This window comes from Cornus florida, unplaced genomic scaffold (genome assembly GCF_030987335.1).
Source record: "Cornus florida cultivar Cherokee Brave unplaced genomic scaffold, ASM3098733v1 CherokeeBrave_3.0.0_Hap2_Chr11, whole genome shotgun sequence".
Classification (NCBI taxonomy): domain Eukaryota; kingdom Viridiplantae; phylum Streptophyta; class Magnoliopsida; order Cornales; family Cornaceae; genus Cornus; species Cornus florida.
In genome coordinates this window covers 48,341,495-48,360,334 of record NW_026775581.1, presented here as the reverse complement: position 1 = coordinate 48,360,334, position 18,840 = coordinate 48,341,495, and the positions used below count along the sequence as shown (strand labels likewise).

Sequence of the window (18,840 nt, the reverse complement as noted above, 5' to 3'; positions counted from 1 at the left end):
TTAAACTTCTTTACAAAAGTGCAAATTATAGTGTTTGTCATTTCCAGATTATAATTGATAAAATCAAAGGTAGTAAGTGTTCAGAATTAGATACATATTAAATCACTACAAGGACTGTTAATTTTGTTTTTCCCTTCATTATTTTCATGTCAACATGGTAATAAGCTAACAATAAATTAAAAACTGAAAAAATTACAGACAAAAAAAACAAAAACCGGAAATGGAAAAAAGAAAAGGAAAAGGCAATGTGTGCAGTTGAGGTAATCTATGATCGTCTTTTATCAGATTTTGAACACCCGCAAAACACCCTCTAGAGTGAGAACAATTCGAACATATGGGATATGAGCTACTTTCCAGTAATCTGCACCTCCTCTGCTTTTATCTAGCTTCATAAGCAATTCCATAGGCATTTCAACCAAATCAAGCTTTTGAAGTTTGGTTAGATGCTCAATGCCCGAGGGCATCTCCTTAACCAATTGACAATCGAAAATATAAAGGTTTTCAAGATGAGGCATTGCGCCCTCCTCCATTGTCACCCTTCTCAATCCTTTTAATCGGGTAAGACTTAATATCTTAAGCATCGGAAACCCTCCAGCCTTGAAACACAAATCTTCTCCTTGGTAAGCCTGATCAAGTACAATATTCATCAGGTTGGGCAAATCTTGAAGGGATTGCAGTGGATCATCCCTTAACTTGCTCCATCTTAAATTTAGTCTCACCAGGTTATCAAGAGAGGGTATCCAATGTGGTAACTTCTCTAAACATCCCTGCAAATATAAATTTCGAAGAAACTGAGGCGGCAAATTCGAAGGCAAAGATTGGACATCAAGGATCTCGTCCTCTCCTGTCGAGATCACCATTAATGAACGAAGGTTGCTCAACTTTTCAATGGAGGAGCACAGAGACATTCCATCTTCCCTTCTCAACTTTACAATCCCTAATCTCCTTAGTTGGGTCAGCTTCCCTATAGCACTTCCTGTTAGGATATGTGTGCCCTAGCATAGCAAATTCTAATTTTGGATTGTAAAAGTCATGGTTTCTTGTCTGGATATTATTATTAAAGCATTATACAATTGGTGAATGGAATGTATTATTTTTCGATTCTTTATGGAATTGATGGTGTCCGCTTGATTACAAAATATATTTATATATGTATGTAATGACAATTAATACTATGATATAAATTAGTAATCATAAATGGTTTAAAGTCGGTAATTATGGATGGACATTTAATTAGTTAAGACTTAAACCGAGTCCACGATAGATTGAGATATATTGTGAGAGCTGTCGTATGCAATTGCTCTCTATCACAGTCATGACTTTTGACTCTCAAGCATGAGAGAAGTATAGACTCTTTTATTAATTAATAATTACTTTGATTTGTTCGGCGGATACCTCGGGATCCTTGGATCGACACTTTGGGTAGTTATGTAATTAATAATTAGAGGTCTATATTCTCAATATTTGCATCAATACTATTTGTATTTATTTTGTTTTGATTATGGTTGATCACAAATTAAATTCGAAAGCCTTCGTATGTTTTAGACAAATGTTTTATATATATATATTTATTTAATAAATTATTATTTTTTGTCAAATAAATATTTTATTGTGATCGAGCCGGAAATAATCAAAGGTAACAAAATAATTATATTAATTATGTTGTTGGATTGATGGCTTTAATTATCCGATAAATAATTAAGCATAGAGGGGTCAAAGTGCAACATTGACTTAGAGGTTATTTACTATTTAATTGGAGTGCAATTAATTTCTTTTAGTGGAGTAGAAATTAATTTATGAATTAATTGAATTGGGTCCATGGTTTAATGGACCGGACCAATTATTAATTTATAAGAGCCAAGAAAATAGTAAGCCCAAAAGGATTCTCACCAATAGCCCAAGTTGATATTAGAGTCATGTTAGGATTGAGAAAGTTGAATTAGAGATGGAGAATGATTTATTGTTTCCTTATTCTTATTTTTATTTTGCCTATATATACATGAGTTCATGTATATTTTAGGTGTGACTTGGAGAACAACACTTTCTCTCTCTAGATTTTAGGGTTTTGTTTCTCTTCTAAAGGAGGCTACCACCAGCCTAGATTCCAAGGTCATTCATCAAGGCATATTGGTGATTCCTAAAGGGAAGATAATAATCAAAAAGAAGGAGAAAGGATCTTACTAAAGGGATCTACAATAAGTGAGAACATTCACTTTAGAGGAAAGTTCAAAAGGTTTACTCAGACCTTTGATGTGAGTATTTAATCTATTTATTGAATTATGCATCATCTTTTATTTATCTTTGCATAAAACTTGTCTCCATGTAATGAATCAAGATCTATGATTGCAAATCCCTCAAAAAGTTTTAAAAATTTGCACGTTTCCCAACAGTGGTATCAGAGCACATGGTTTGATTCATTACTAGAGAACATGTGTTTATAAAAATCATATTCATGGATCCAAATTATATATACATATATAAAATTATTGATATATGTTGATGTATGATTTATTATGTTGATATATATTAATACATGTTGATGTATGTATAATTGTGAATGGATGATGATGTGTGTTTGGGCCATGGATGAATCTTATAGGTATATAGAATGTAATTTTATTTTTGGATGAATGTAATTAAGGCTTTGTTTTAGCCGTTTGAAAATTCAATGATGTAATTTAATTTTTTCCATTGTATTTCAAATTGTAAGTATTTATTAAAGCCATGTAATATTCATCAAAGGATGCTATGAAGCTTCAAGAGGGTCCGAAAGGGTTAAATTATGCTTCAGTAATTTTCTGGAATTTTTTCGAATTTTTCAGGAATTTTTTGAGGCTTAATTTAATTTTCTGGGATTTTTCCGAATTTTTTGGAATTTTTTCGGCGTTTTTCCGGTAGCCGGAGCTTCGTCGGCGGCGAGAAGAGGCGTCGGAGGCGGCCCGGATCAGGTGTGGCAGTGGCTTGGTGAGCCTGGCGCGTGTTCTACACGCGCCAGGAGTGGGCTGGTCAATGACAAGCTGGCGCGTGGATCTCACGCGCCAGCCAAGGAGTTGGTACACTCCACGCGCGGGAAGGCGCGTGGAGGCGCGTCCCACGCGCCCTAGGCGCGTGGGAGCGCGTGAGGGTGCATTCCACGCGCCCCAAGCGCGTGCCAGCGCGTGGGGGAGCGTGGGAGCGCGTGCAGCTTGCCCTAGGCCCGTGCCAGCGCGTGTGGGGTCCTCCAGGCTCGTTCCAAGCGGCGTTTTACTTCTCCTGACGCGTACAAGCTTCCTATGGGTGTTTACAGACAATTGAAGGATGCCCGTATAACAAGAATAGTTTTTAAATGTTAAAAGCTGAATCCATTGGCCATTTATATTGCTTCTGTCTATTATTTGATGCATGGAATAATTTAATAGTTGTTATAATTGTTCATGCATTGGATCCATGATTTTTAATTAAATGGCTTGATTTATATTAATTAAATTATGAAGATAAATTGGATTAGATTGCTAATTAATTTGAGGGCATTTATTGGGAAACAGAAAAATTATTTTTAAAAATTATTTTTTGCCTCAAATTAAATATTAGTGAATCATTTAAAATCCATATATTTTCTAAATTTAATTGGATTAAAATCAAGACGTTTTGCATGCATTAAATCATGAATTGAAAACCCTAGTTTTACATTATTAAAAATTGAGTGGGAGCGGGGATTTTTTATACATTACCCCATGGCCTTCGTAATTATAACCATTATGATTAGATCTTTAAAAATAAGGCTCCACGCATGATTTAAAGAGTCTGGATTACAAGAATGGTTGTCTCACGAAAATATATTTATTAAATAACCATTATAGTTAGATCTTTAAAAATAAGGCCCTACGCATGATTTAAAGAGTCTAAGCTATTAATGGCAATATATTTAATATTTATTTTTCCGTTGGAGCATTAATTATGTTATACCCTCAATCTAAAATCAATAGTATTAGCTCCCCAACGGAGTGGTCTATACTAGGTGATTTTAGAAAGGCTAAATCTAATCGGGAATTATTTCATATTTAGATAAGGCATTGTCTAAAGAGATATGGAAATAATGAGTTATTCTCGTCAATAAGTAATAATGAATTCCGCCAACCGGATAAGTTATTGGCATATTGATTGTCCGATTTTTCATGCAATGTGGTTAAGGGACCCACAATTAATTAATTGTTTTATACTTACATGATTATTATTATTCACTTTATTTATTGTATGAATGCTTTTATTTTCAGATTTATCATGACTAGTCCATTCAGTCCACTTGCAAACATACTAAAAGAAAATCGATTAACTGGACCTAATTATATCGATTGGAAAAGGCAACTAGATATTGTACTCACATATGAGGGGTTGAATTATGTGCTTACTACTCCTAGACCTTCTCCACCTTTGCCTGAGGATCCTCCTGAGGAGCATGAAGTATTTAAGAAATGGAATAAAGCAGATGAGATGACTAGGTGCTACATTCTTGCTTCACTCTCGAATGTACTCCAAAGTCAACATCTTCAATATCTCACTTCTGCAGACATTATGCTTAACCTTAAGGAAATATTTGGGCAAATTGGTAAGAGCGCACGCCAAAATGCTATGACAAATTTGATGACCATTAAGATGGTCCAAGGTACTTCAGTTCGGGAACATGCTTTAAAAATGATTGGTTTTTTAAATGAACTGGAGATCCTTGGATGCAACTTGGATGGTGAACTTCAGGTTGACATGATTATCGCTTCATTGCCAGACTCATTTAACTCTTTTAGGGTTAATTATTACATGAATAAGCTTGAGTACACACTCGCTGAACTATTGAATGAGTTGGTAACCTTTGAATGGATAAACAAAAGCAAGGGTGCATCTATCAACTACACTCAGTCTGCTGGACCATCCACTTCTAGGCCCAAGAGGAGGGGCAAGAAAAAGAAGAAGGATGGTGCCAAAACTGTGGTTGTGCCAAACAAAGTAATCCAAAAGGATAAGGGAAAGAAGAAAGTGCGGGTTGAAGGCGAAGGAAACTGCTTCCATTGCGGTCAACCGGGTCACTGGACACCTAACTGCCCAATACTTCGCACACAAGGCAAAGGAAAAGGTATATTCATTGTTGAGGCATGTAATGTGGTTGAATCTATAGATTCCTGGTGCATAGATTCTGGAGCCACTAATCATGTTTGCAATTCATTGCAGGGATTCCAGGAGTCCAGAAGCCTCAATGAAGGAGAGATATACTTGCATATGGGATCTAATGCCAAGGTGGAAGGTAAAGCAGTGGGAGTGGTTCATATGCAGTTTGACAGTGGGAGGAGTCTTATTTTAGAAGATTGTCTTTATGCGCCAAATGTTAGGCATAATTTAATTTCAGTTTCTTCGTTGGTTTGCAAAAATTATATTTTTACTTTTGGAAAAAATGTTTTAATTAAATTAAATGGTTGTGTTATAACTTCTGGTGCATTGAAAGATAATCTATATGTTTTAACTCCTAGCTCATATCAAATGCAAAATTATGAATTAAATGCAACTTCATCTAGATTGAATGTTAAAAGAAAAGCAGTTTCTCCAAACTCATTGTATCATTGGCATCTACGATTGGGTCACATCAATCAAAATAGGATTCAAAGGTTGGTTAAAGAAGGTTTATTACCTGGTGAGGCAGAGGAGCCTATGCCAACTTGTGAATCCTGTATTGAAAGAAAGATGACTCGAAGGGCTTACTCAGCCAAAGGAGATAGAGCCAAAGAACAATTAGAGTTGGTGCACACAGACGTGTGTGGTCCCATGAACACCCAAGCGAGAGGAGGGTTTGAGTACTTCATCACTTTCATTGATGATTATTCACGTTTTGGATATATTTACCTAATGCGACACAAGTCAGAAGCTTATGGAAAATTCCGTGAGTTTCAGGCGGAAGTGGAGCGTAAATTAAGTAAACTTATCAAAACACTTCGATCTGATCGAGGAGGTGAATACCTCTTGGGGGAGTTCAAGGATCATATGGTCAATGAGGGTATTGTGCGCCAGTTATCCGCACCTGACTGCCCTCAACAGAATGGAGTGGCAGAAAGGAGAAACAGAACTTTACTTAACATGGTTAGATCTATGATGAGTTTTGCTACATTACCTCTATCATTTTGGGGATTAGCCTTAGAATCAGCGATGTATATTTTGAACTGTGTTCCATCCAAGGCTGTTTCAGGAACGCCATATGAGCTGTGGTTTGGACGTAAACCTAGTTTAAATCACATGTATATATGGGGGTGTCCAGTACACGTGCGAAAGAAACAGGCAGACAAGTTGGAAGCAAGATCAGATGCATGCTTATTTGTTGGCTATCCTAAGGGCACTAGAGGTGGATCATTTTATGATCCCAGGGACAATAAGGTTATTGTCAGCACTCATGCTATTTACCTGGAGGAGGATTATATTATGAATCACAAACCTAGTAGCCAGATAGTGTTAGAGGAGATGGTTGGCACGTCAGAGATACCCCCAGTGGACACACCTAATATAAATACTGAGAATGATGAGACACAAGAAGTCCCTGTTGAATTACCATCATCTAGTACATCGATTCCTGCACCGGTCCTTCGGCGTAGTGGGAGGACTATCATCCAACCCGAAAAACTCACATTTTTGGGTGAGGTCTATGAGGCCGTCCCCGATAAGCATGAGTCGGACCCAGTAAGCTATGCGGAAGCGTTGACCGATATAGATGCGAATCGTTGGAAAGATGCCATGAAATCAGAGTTGGAATCGATGTATTCTAACAAAGTCTGGGATGTTGTAGAACTTCCTAGTGGGGTTCAGCCCATTGGTTGTAAGTGGATCTACAAACGAAAGAGAGGAATGGATGGGAATGTTGAGACATTCAAAGCTAGACTGGTTACCAAAGGCTTCACTCAACGTGAAGGTATTGATTATGAGGATACATTCTCACCAGTTGCAATGCTTAAATCTATTCGCATTCTTTTGGCCATTAGTGCTTATTATGACTATGAAATATGGCAGATGGATGTTTTAAATGGCCATCTTGAACAAGACATCTACATGAGGCAACCAGATGGTTTCGTGGTTAAAGGTCGTGAGAACTGTGTATGTAAGTTGAATAGGTCTATTTATGGACTTAAGCAAGCTTCACGCACATGGAACATTTGTTTTGATCAGGCAGTCAAATTATTTGGCTTTGAACAAAACGTGTTTGAACCTTGCGTTTACAAGAAAAAACAGGGTAATGTCATCATGATTCTCGTTTTATATGTTGATGACATCTTGCTCATTGGTAATGATGTAGAAGCATTGTCATCAGTTAAAAGGTGGTTGTTCAATAAATTTGAGATGAAAGATCTTGGAGAAGCAAGCTATATTCTTGGGATCAAGCTTATGCGAGATCGGGTTAAAAAGAAAATAGGCTTGTCTCAAGAGTCTTACATTGACAAAGTTCTGATCAGGTTTGGAATGGAAAACTCTAAGAAAGGGTTTTTGCCATTTAGACATGGGTTGGCTCTTTCTAATGACCAGTCTCCCAAGACTGATAAGGAAGTTGAGCAAATGAGGCGGATACCATACGCTTCGGCAGTTGGTAGTCTCATGTATGCCATGGTCTGTACCAGACCGGACATCTGCTACTCGGTAGGGATTGTCAGTAGATATCAGTCCAATCCTGGACTTGATCATTGGTCAGCTGTGAAGAATATCTTAAAATACCTTAGAAGAACTAAGAATCTAATGCTCATTTATGGAGGTGATGATCTGGTTCCAGTCGGATATACGGATTCTGATTTTCAATCAGATCCAGATGCCAGGAGATCTACATCTGGATATGTGTTTAAGTTCAATGGAGGGGCAGTTAGTTGGAAGAGTGTCAAGCAGGGTTGTACTGCTGACTCAACCATGGAAGCAGAATACATTGCAGCCTCTGAGGCAGCAAAAGAAGCTGTTTGGTTGAGAAACTTTCTAATTGAACCGGAGGTTGTGGAGCATATAGATCGGCCTATGACGCTTCATTGTGATAATAGTGCAGCTATAGCCCAAACCAAGGACCCAAAATTTCATAAAGGAACAAGACACATTCAGAGGAAACATCATGTGGTCCGTGATATAGTAAAGCGAGGAGATATACTTGTGGCCAAGATTGCATCGGAACATAACCTTGCTGATCCATTCACAAAGGCTTTACCGATCAAGATGTTTGATCGTCATATGGAGAATATGGGAGTTAGATGTGATTTGAATTGGCTATAAGTGCAAGTGGGAGCTGTTAGGATATGTGTGCCCTAGCATAGCAAATTCTAATTTTGGATTGTAAAAGTCATGGTTTCTTGTCTGGATATTATTATTAAAGCATTATACAATTGGTGAATGGAATGTATTATTTTTCGATTCTTTATGGAATTGATGGTGTTTGCTTGATTACAAAATATATTTATATATGTATGTAATGGCAATTAATACTATGATATAAATTAGTAATCATAAATGGTTTAAAGTCGGTAATTATGGATGGACATTTAATTAGTTAAGACTTAAACCGAGTCCACGATAGATTGAGATATATTGCGAGAGCTGTCGTATGCAATTGCTCTCTATCACAGTCATGGCTTTTGACTCTCAAGCATGAGAGAAGTATAGACTCTTTTATTAATTAATAATTACTTTGATTTGTTCGGCGGATACCTCGGGATCCTTAGATCGACACTTTGGGTAGTTATGTAATTAATAATTAGAGGTCTATATTCTCAATATTTGCATCAGTGCTATTTGTATTTATTTTGTTTTGGTTATGATTGATCACAAATTAAATTCGAAGGCCTTCGTATGTTTTAGACAAATGTTTTATATATATATATATATTTATTTAATAAATTATTATTTTTTGTCAAATAAATATTTTATTGTGATTGAGCCGGAAATAATCAAAGGTAACAAAATAATTATATTAATTATGTTGTCGGATTGATGGCTTTAATTATCCGATAAATAATTAAGCATAGAGGGGTCAAAGTGCAACATTGACTTAGAGGTTATTTACTATTTAATTGGAGTGCAATTAATTTCTTTTAGTGGAGTAGAAATTAATTTATGAATTAATTGAATTGGGTCCATGGTTTAATGGACCGGACCAATTATTAATTTATAAGAGCCAAGAAAATAGTAAGCCCAAAAGGATTCTCACCAATAGCCCAAGTTGATATTGGAGTCATGTTAGGATTGAGAAAGTTGAATTAGAGATGGAGAATGATTTATTGTTTCCTTATTCTTATTTTTATTTTGCCTATATATACATGAGTTCATGTATATTTTAGGTGTGACTTGGAGAACAACACTTTCTCTCTCTAGATTTTAGGGTTTTGTTTCTCTTCTAAAGGAGGCTACCACCAGCCTAGATTCCAAGGTCATTCATCAAAGCATATTGGTGATTCCTAAAGGGAAGATAATAATCAAAAAGAAGGAGAAAGGATCTTGCTAAAGGGATCTACAATAAGTGAGAACATTCACTTTAGAGGAAAGTTCAAAAGGTTTACTCAGACCTTTGATGTGAGTATTTAATCTGTTTATTGAATTATGCATCATCTTTTATTTATCTTTGCATAAAACTTGTCTCCATGTAATGAATCAAGATCTATGATTGCAAATCCTTCAAAAAGTTTTAAAAATTTGCACGTTTCCCAACACTCCCACCATCACCACCACTTGCATCCACGTAACAAAGCTTTTGCAACGACGACAAATCTCCAATTACCTTTGATACTGCAAAGCCATGTGTACCGTGAAAAGGTGGAATAAATCCTTCAAAAGTCGCGTACCTATACACCAGGAGATGACGAAGTCGTCGGAGCTTCTGTATCTCAACTGGCAACTTAGTAACATACGTCTCTTTCAGATCCAAAGTTTCAAGATCTACAAGGTCGCCGATAGAGTTTGGAAGCATTTTCACATTGGTTCCCCTCAAGCTTAGATATCTAAGACAAAACAGTTTGAAAACAACTTCTGGAACTGTCTCCAAAGAAGCATTTCTCAACTCTAAAACCTTCAGCAACCTACAATTACCACTAAACAATATTGGCATTGATGACTTGGATAAAGGATCACTCACACCAAACATGAATAACGAACGAAGCTGGGAGAGTCGCTTGCTTTGTTGTACAATTCCGAAGGTCCCATTATGGATTGATAAGCGTCGAACTTTTCCAGGCGACCTCTCGATTTGTTCACTGGCTATAGTTGCAACATTCTGTTCTCTCGACTTCGGAATACTAATAATTTCACGCAAAAGGTCGTGAATACGACACGTTTTCGCCCTTCCATCAACAGTTTTCTCTGTCACTTGGATCAGACTTCTATTGAGAAGCTCGTAGACATATCCCTCAGCAACTTCTTCAATTGTCAATCCATCTTCACTGACTTGGACAAATCCTTCCGCTGTCCACAATCGAATCAATCTCATACATTCAATCTCATGATCCTCTGGGAAAATGCTCAAATACAAGAAACAAATTTTGAGATACCAAGGCAGATCGTTGTAACTCAAACAGAGTATATTTTTCATGTTCTGAAGCTTATTGTTAGCTTCAAGGCTGCGATGAAGCATATGCCATTCATCAATCCTACTCTGGTTCTTCGTTGCCAAAACACCACCAATCGCCACGATTGCAAGGGGCAGCCCCTCGCATCTTTTTAAGATTCTTCGAGAAATATCCTCCAAATGCCGAGGGCAGGAGGACTTGCCCGGAAATGCCTTTCTACAAAACAGAGTCCAAGCGTCTTCCAAAGACAATGGATTCAAAGAATAAACATTACCACCGGTTTCTGCGCAAGTGGTGGAAGCTATATCTTCAGAACGTGTAGTAAGCACGATTAGATTCTTGGAAATGGAATATTATTAATTTTAAAATTAATACATTGGGTGGCCGTAAGCTAACTGTAAATTATTTTTTTCCTCTAAATCATTAAAACATTATTTATATTTTATTTTATGATTGATTCATTTAGCCATTTTGATTTCTTGGACAAATAATTATTATTTGAAGTACTAGTGTGTTTTTTTAATTCTAACGTACCTACTGTACATTGTTTTAAGTGACGCCAAAGTCTTAACTATTTTTTAAAAAGAATAGTTCCATGAAGAAGGTTCATGTCATTATAAAATTGCGTAAATATTTGAAGTACACAATTTTATCTTTATATTTATATTTAGAGAGACCTTCTTCTTATTTTTAATAAATGACCTTCAAATTACAAACAAAGCAATCTTGTTAAATTTTGTTCTTCCTCGCGTCCGAATTAATATCAAATATTTTATGAACAAAATAATAAATATAAGTAAAGTTATAAAATGTAGAAAACAAAAGGAATCTCAGAACTTGAAGATGCAATAAAGTTTGAAAGCAAAAGATATCTCAGAACTTGGCTTACATTACCAGCCACCCATTCCTAATCTTGAAATTGATTAACATAATTTGTGAATAAAAATTAAAAATTGACTATGATAAAAGTCCAGGCTCTACTACTAAGGATGGGTGTGGTGCGCAGTTTGAATATTTTAATTTTATTTTTATTACTACAACCTAAATTAGAGCACATATGCGATTTTGACTTTTTAATAATTTAATTAATTATTTTCAACTATTTCATCCCAAAACAATATTGAATATAAAATCAATCATAGATTAAAAATTACATGACTTAATATACTGAACTCCATAATTTACATTTGCTGATGTTTGATAAGGAAATATAATTGGTGGTTCAAATGTACTCTCCACAGGCTCTCCATCACACGTCTTAAGAAATTATTATATAGTGGTGAAATAATGGGGGTTCCAATCAATCTCTGAACATGTAAATTAAAAACTAAATAAATTTGACATAGAAATGACACAATCCTTCAGGTATGATACAAGGTGCAGCCACTGCCCTCCCACATGTCAAGCTCACAATTGGTCAAAAGTATGACCCTCCCAATTGACTAAAAAACCCTCCCACTACTACCACATCCCATTTATGCCATTTACATAGCCCTTCATGAAATAACCAAATCACATACCATATAAATAATCAAAATAAAGAAATTAACACTAATCTTGACAATAAAAAAAATAAAAAAAATTAAATTTGCACAAATGTGGAATGTTCGGAAATCAAAAAACAAGAAACATCACATGCTCACAATAATGCAATCAATATACATAATTTATAAAAATAAATTATAAATAATCAAACCATGCTACTTGGTCTACAGTTACATCAATGCCCGAAGAGAAGATTTAGCTACTCATGGAGAAGGAAGATAACATCATTGTCGTTGTAAACATCTTCTCCATGGACTGCAATTTCTTAAGAATAATCAAACCATACTACTTGGTCTACGGTTACATCAATGCCCTAAGAGAAGATTTAGCTACTTATGGAGAAGGAAGATAACATCATTGTCGTTGCAGACATCTTCTCCATGGACTGCAATTTCTTCTTAATGTTGTCTTCTTGATTAAAGCCACCAAGAAGTCTCTCCTGTCTCCTCCTCCCTTCTACTTGACGTCTCTCTCTCTCTCTATATATATATGTGTGTGTGTATGTATATATGTTGTAAGGTTTCCTCCCAGAGAAAGGGAAATAGAAAAAACCAGGCAAAAGAAAGAAACCCAATTAGTTTTCTATATTTTTGCCAGTTTGTAACGCTGTTTTGGCCTATTTGGAGTACGAATCTAGAAATTTCTATTAGACTCAAAAATGACGGGCTTTGGGTCTTCTTTTCAGAGCCACTGAGTTTGCCAAATTATAAGGTTCGGGTAAAACTTATACCCAAAACACTGAAGCAGGTGCAAAATTTTATGTTCAACTCGTTTCCTTATTTGAATAGGAAAGCTTCTTTTCTTCATATAATGACCCAAAACAAATTTTGCTTGCTGGAAAATCCTTTAAAAGTCTTCTAGAATTATCCTTGAATGATCTTGGCCATTGGGTTACCTTGGATACTCTAGTTCTTGTGGTCTTTATTTGTCAATTGAACTCAAAGAGTTTACAAACAACGGGATTGACTGAATTTCAAGAGATTACCTAAAAATGACAAAAATAAAGAAAATAGCACAAGTACTATGTAAGCATCACTAAAGAGTCATAAAATGCAAGTTTAAGGGCTTGAATGTGCAACATTCAATACTTATCAAGTATCCAAAATCATTTTGATCTATTTATGATGGAATTGATAAGTTGTCTCCCAATCAGAATCTAACGAATGTTCTGAAGAATTACCTTTGGAGATTTGAAAAAAATCATGATAATGATACCATTTTTTGTTAGATAATGAAGTTGCGAATTCAAAGAATAGAAAAAGAGGAATCAAAGAAAAGAAAAATGGATTTGAGGAAAGACGAAGAAAAATGGTATCATTATCATTATCATTTTTCGAATCAAAGAAAAGAAAAATGGTATGTTCCGAATTTCGGGGACGAAATTCCTTTAAGGAGGTAGGTTGTAATGACCCGATCATTTACCTTTCTTTCCTTTTTCCAAAATTTCACGAATAAATCTTTTTCGTTTAATTTTCTTTTCTGAGTTCTGTTTCTCGTCACTGAGGGTTGTCTCGAGTGCTTGAAAATGGTTTCTGAGACTCTTTCGTTTGGATTGACAACTTCCTTTAAGGACCGAGTCATTTCCATATTTTCATTTTTTTGACACTATTCACTTTTCGTCATTTTCCCTATTTCGTCTTTTCCCCGTTTGTCACTTTTGGCACAACCTCACTTTTCATACTCGGAGTTGGTTTTTGACTTCACGTGCCTTCATTCTAAGTGATTTCCACGAAATACGTATCTTTACTTTTGTAGAAAAGTGCTCTAGTTGCTCCCAGTGTTCATAGGGGTATGGATTTACAATTCTTCAGAATCTTTTTATTTTCTTTGGGTGTTTTTCATAAATATCTTTTGAAGATATTTTATTTCAGGGATTTATAAGAAAATATTTTTGGAAGATATTTTCATTCTGGGCCAGTTGGGCAATTTTCACTTTTTGGAAGGGCCCATTGTAATTAACGAAAGTTATTGCAAAATACCTCGTTTTGAGTCTGGATCCTCGTACGGGATTCATTTTCACATTTTGTTGAGTCATGTACTCATAAGATTTCTTTCTGATCGTTTTTCTCCAGTTTCAGGGTTTATGATCCCGATTGCCGCCGAACTTGTTCGGGGTATATCTCTCTGTTCAGGATTCAATTTTCGACGTCGTTTCTTCCGTTGTTCATATTTTCTCATTTTGAATGTTTTTCGTTCACGGAGTTTCTCCGTTTGAGCACGTTTGCTCAAAATCTTCTTTTCCGGACCCGGCGGGGCCCTTTCTGGGCACTTTTAGGGTTTTATTATAAATAGGAGGTTATAAAATTAAAAATTTATCTTCCCCTCTCTTCATGCACAACCAAAAGCTGCCATGGCAACCCAACGGGGGCTGCCACCCTTCTTTTCTCAATTAAACCTTCTTCCCTTTGTTAAAAAGTCATAGTGCCTTCGTGTTTTGTGTTCGCCTTGCTGACGCCCACCTTTCACCCTTTTTAGAATTCATTTCTGACCATTTCTTGAGTTCGGGTTTGAAGTCAAGTTATGATTTTCATGGGGCTTCCTTGGAATTTTTGTTCATCGTGTTGTCCCCGACAAAACCCCGCGGTATTGTCGGATTCGAAGTATTTTTCTTTTGATGGCTTTTGAGATTTTCATCTCAAATTGAGGTAGGGGTGTTATAATTTATATTCTTGTTATATTGCATGCTATTGATGCTTATACAACTCATTTACAAGTCTTTGTATCAAATCTAGAAACTTTAATTAATTATTTCTTTGTATAAGATTTAATTTCCCGGTTGCTCATGGTTTGATTTAAACATGTGGCATGATATTAGATTACCCCTTGATATGGTCATTGACATATATTAAATTAAAAATATTTGAACAAGTAATGAAGATTTTATTTAATATTTTTCTTGAATAAAAGATTAATTCATATGGTCTTAACTAGCTTGAAATTAACATGTGTTGTTATATTATATTAGGCCCTAGCATGCTCTTCAACATAGGTGAATTTAAGAGTAATCGGAGATTTTTTGAAATCTAGTAATATTTAATTAATTTATTTCATGTGCACTATTTATTCTATTAGATTTCCGACTTGATATTCTTGATGTGCATGCCATATACTTTCACATATATTAAATCGAGAATATTTGATTAGGTTTTGAAATCTTTGCTTTAATTATTTTCTAATATTAAAGTTTAATACTCATGGCCGTACCTTGCATAGAAAATTCTTGTAACGTGCTTTTAAATCAAGTCTTGACATGTTATATAACATATATTAAATTGAGATCATTTGGATGAATTTCAAAACTTAGGGATTTTAATTAAAATGATTAATTAAAATCAATTCAATGGCACCTTGGTCTTGATTAAGTTTCTAACTTAGTATTTATGATTTCCTTGACAAGTTCCTTCACGTATATCAATTTGAGAATAATCGGATAAGTTTTGAAACTTATATTTAATTATTTCATTTGTATGGAACTAAATCCACATGGTCGTGTCTTATATGAAATGAACATGTAACTTGATATTGAACTTGTCCTTGACACAATCCTTGACTTGCCTTGTAATCTTGACAATTTAATCCTTTAAGTAGATTAAATTTCCTTATATACTTCCGTCGAGTTAATCATGCATTGATATTGAATTCTTGTTAAACTTGTGAATTTGACTTATATTTCATGAACTTTTATCTTTTTATCAAGTATCGTGACCCCTTGTACCTAGGTTTCATTAATGTACTTAATGAATATGCACATTTATCTTGGAAGGTTTAATTACACATGTGTTGTTTAGTAAGTAATTGAATCATGTATCTTATACTTGTGGAATATTTACTTCAATGAATTTCTTGTGCTATATATTTTGGTTCTAGTCCAGATAGATGCACATTATGATTTCTTGACATTTCACATGCCATTATAGTTGATGAATTTAAGGCATGACTTGTGTGTTCCAAAATCTTGGTTGTGCATGAAACATGGTTAATGCATTTCTTGTATTTTGATACAATCTTAACTTACACAACTTGTTGATTTTGGGACTTGGGATATCAATCAAGAATTGACAAGGCTAAGACTTGGTTCTAGTACGGGAGATAGAGAGCTCTCTACACTGTAGTGCGCACTAGGGGAAGGTACTTATGGGTTAGTAGCCCTAAAGTGATCCCAAGAGTACGGTTTTAATACGGGCGATATCCGAGTTTCCACATTGGTTGATTTTACTCTTTAAATTTCAAGTTGCTATTCCTTGAAGATTTAAACTTGTCGTGTTATGTGTAATGCACCAATCTTGTTTATTGCATAGATATTATACCTTGTTCTTGATTTCATGTATAACTCCTATCGTGTCAAGTGGAATGCTCCAATCATGTTAATTGCATTGATAATGTGATCCTTGTATTCTAGTATTCTTTTGTCGTGTTGTATGAATTATTCCCAACTTTGCTTAATTGTATTGATAATGCAATTCATGTTGATCTATTTTCGAGTATCCTTCTTATCGTGTTCTTTGGATTATCCCAACATTGATTCCTTTCATATATGTATGTATATCATGATTCTTGTTGATATTGCTCTATGATAGCTTAGGATGTTCCCTGAATCTTAACCTTTGACATAGACATTAGGTGGCATGACCCTTTTGAATTGTTTCACTAAAGAAATCGAGTCGATACATACTCATTCTCTACGAGTAAACTTGTTTACTTACCCCTAAGTTACTGGGGGATTTGTTCAGGTACGAAGACTTGGTTCGTGATGTTCATCATTGCTTGGATGATTGTAAACTTGAAGGTTTTAAATTCTTGTATAGGTTGGCTTGAAATGTTATTTGTAACATTTTATGTCAAAATGTGTATATTTGATTCTAAATATGTAATGTGTACATGAGTACACTCTTTATAATGTATTTGACATGTATGAGATGAGGCCGAAGGCCAATGACATGTATCTTGTATTCTAGACACTTTTGTTTTTAAGATTCGCTATGAAAATATTGAAAATTCATGAGTCATTGTGTCATAACTTTTGCATCGGGTGTGGGAATTCCATTTTTATTCTTTCATAGGGTCTCATTAATCATGTTTGAAGTGTGGCCAAGGGCCAAACGGTAATTTGAAATCATTTGTTAATTGGTTTTCAAATTACCCATTTCTTGTTCATTTTTGCCTTTTTGGCCGTCGGGGGGTCGGATTTTGTATTGACGGTATTTTTAAGCCATGGATCATTGTAGCACGTCCTAATAGGTAAGTTACGTTTGCGTATATGATCGTTTTCAAGAAAAACCTTTTCCTTTGTGATTTGAGTCTCCTATGAACTCACTTTAAAATTTTCTTGCATAATTTGATTTTAGGGCATTTTAGGGTTTTCTTTCGGGAAATAAATCCCGGTCTTCACATGGTCACTTAGAAAACGTGATTTTAGAGGGGGGTGTAGAAAAATTGATTTCGGGAGGGGTTTCTTTTTCGTGTTTTTCTAGAAAAATTCATCTTCTAACCCGTTTTTACTCTCAGATCAAGATAGTCACTGTAGCAAATTTTGTCCTCTTGTCCAGTTCTGATCTAGGGGCATTTTGGAGATTTCACATTGATTTTTTTTCATTTCCATTCACAATGTCGAGTAGAAAACTCGATTTTAGGGGGGGTTTTTTCTTTGTGTTTTTCCAAAAAAATTCGTTTCGGACCTCATTTCGGCTCTCAGTTTTGGTTAAATTTTTCTTTTTTCTAGTATGTCATGGTGCATGTCATTAGGCACCACATGGGGCGCCGGTGGGCTCGCGCATGGGCGCCGGGCGTGCCATGACCTTCGTCGGGCCGCCGCGATGTCTCAACTTTAAACCCTCGTTTCTCCCTCGTCCGGACTCCAAATCGATTTGACTTTTTTTTTGAACTTGATTAATTTTTCACTGTCTTTCCAACGGTAAACTTATGTATTGATAATGTAATCCTTGTATTCTAGTATTTTTTTTTTCTTCTGTTGTATGAATTATTCCCAACCTTGTTTAATTGTATTGATAATGCAATTCATGTTGATCCATTTTCGAGCATCCTTCTTGTCATGTTATTTGGATTATCCTAACCTTGATTCCTTTCATATATGTATGTATATCATGATTCTTGTTGATATTGCTCTATGGTAGCTTAGGATGCTCCTTGAGTCTAACCTTTGACATAGACATTAGGTGGCATGACCCTATTGAATTGTTTCAAGTCAATGTAAAAATCTCTAAAGAAATCGAGTCGATGCATGCTTATTCTCTACGAGTAAACTTGTTTACTCACCCTGAAGTTACTGGAGGATTTGTTCAAGTACAAAGACTTGGTTCGTGATGTTCATCATTGCTTGGATGATTGTAAACTTGAAGGTTTTAAATTCTTGTAAAGGTTGGCTTGAAATGCTATTTGTAGCCTTTTATGTCAAAATGTGTATATTTGATTCTAAACATGTAATGTGTACATGAGTACACTATTTAGAATGTATTTGACATGTATGAGATGAGGCCGAAAGCCAATGACATGTATCTTGTATTCTAGGCACTTTTATTTTCAAGGTTCACTATGAAAATATTGAAAATTCATGAGTTATTGTGCCATAACTTTTGCATCGGGTGTGGGAATTCCATTTTTATTCTTTCATAGGGTCTCATTAATCATGTTTGAAGTGTGGCCAAGGGCCAAACGGTAATTTGAAATTATTTGTTAATTTTGGTTTTTAAATTTCCCATTTCTTGTTTATTTTTGCCTTTTTGGCTGTCGGGGGGTGGGATTTTGT

General features: G+C 35.3%; 1 protein-coding gene across 1 annotated transcript in view; it reads right to left on the bottom strand.

The window, feature by feature from the left end:
- Nucleotides 1–281: 281 nt before the first annotated feature.
- LOC132281043 (disease resistance protein RPM1-like) overlaps nt 282–18,840 on the bottom strand; it is a 37,178-nt gene continuing 18,619 nt past the window's right edge. The window contains exons 2-3 of the mRNA XM_059782781.1: nt 9,688–10,870; nt 282–976 (exon numbers count right to left, since the gene is read on the bottom strand). Of these exons, the coding sequence (XP_059638764.1) occupies nt 282–976; nt 9,688–10,870 (1,878 nt within the window). The remainder of the gene's footprint in view (nt 977–9,687; nt 10,871–18,840) is intronic.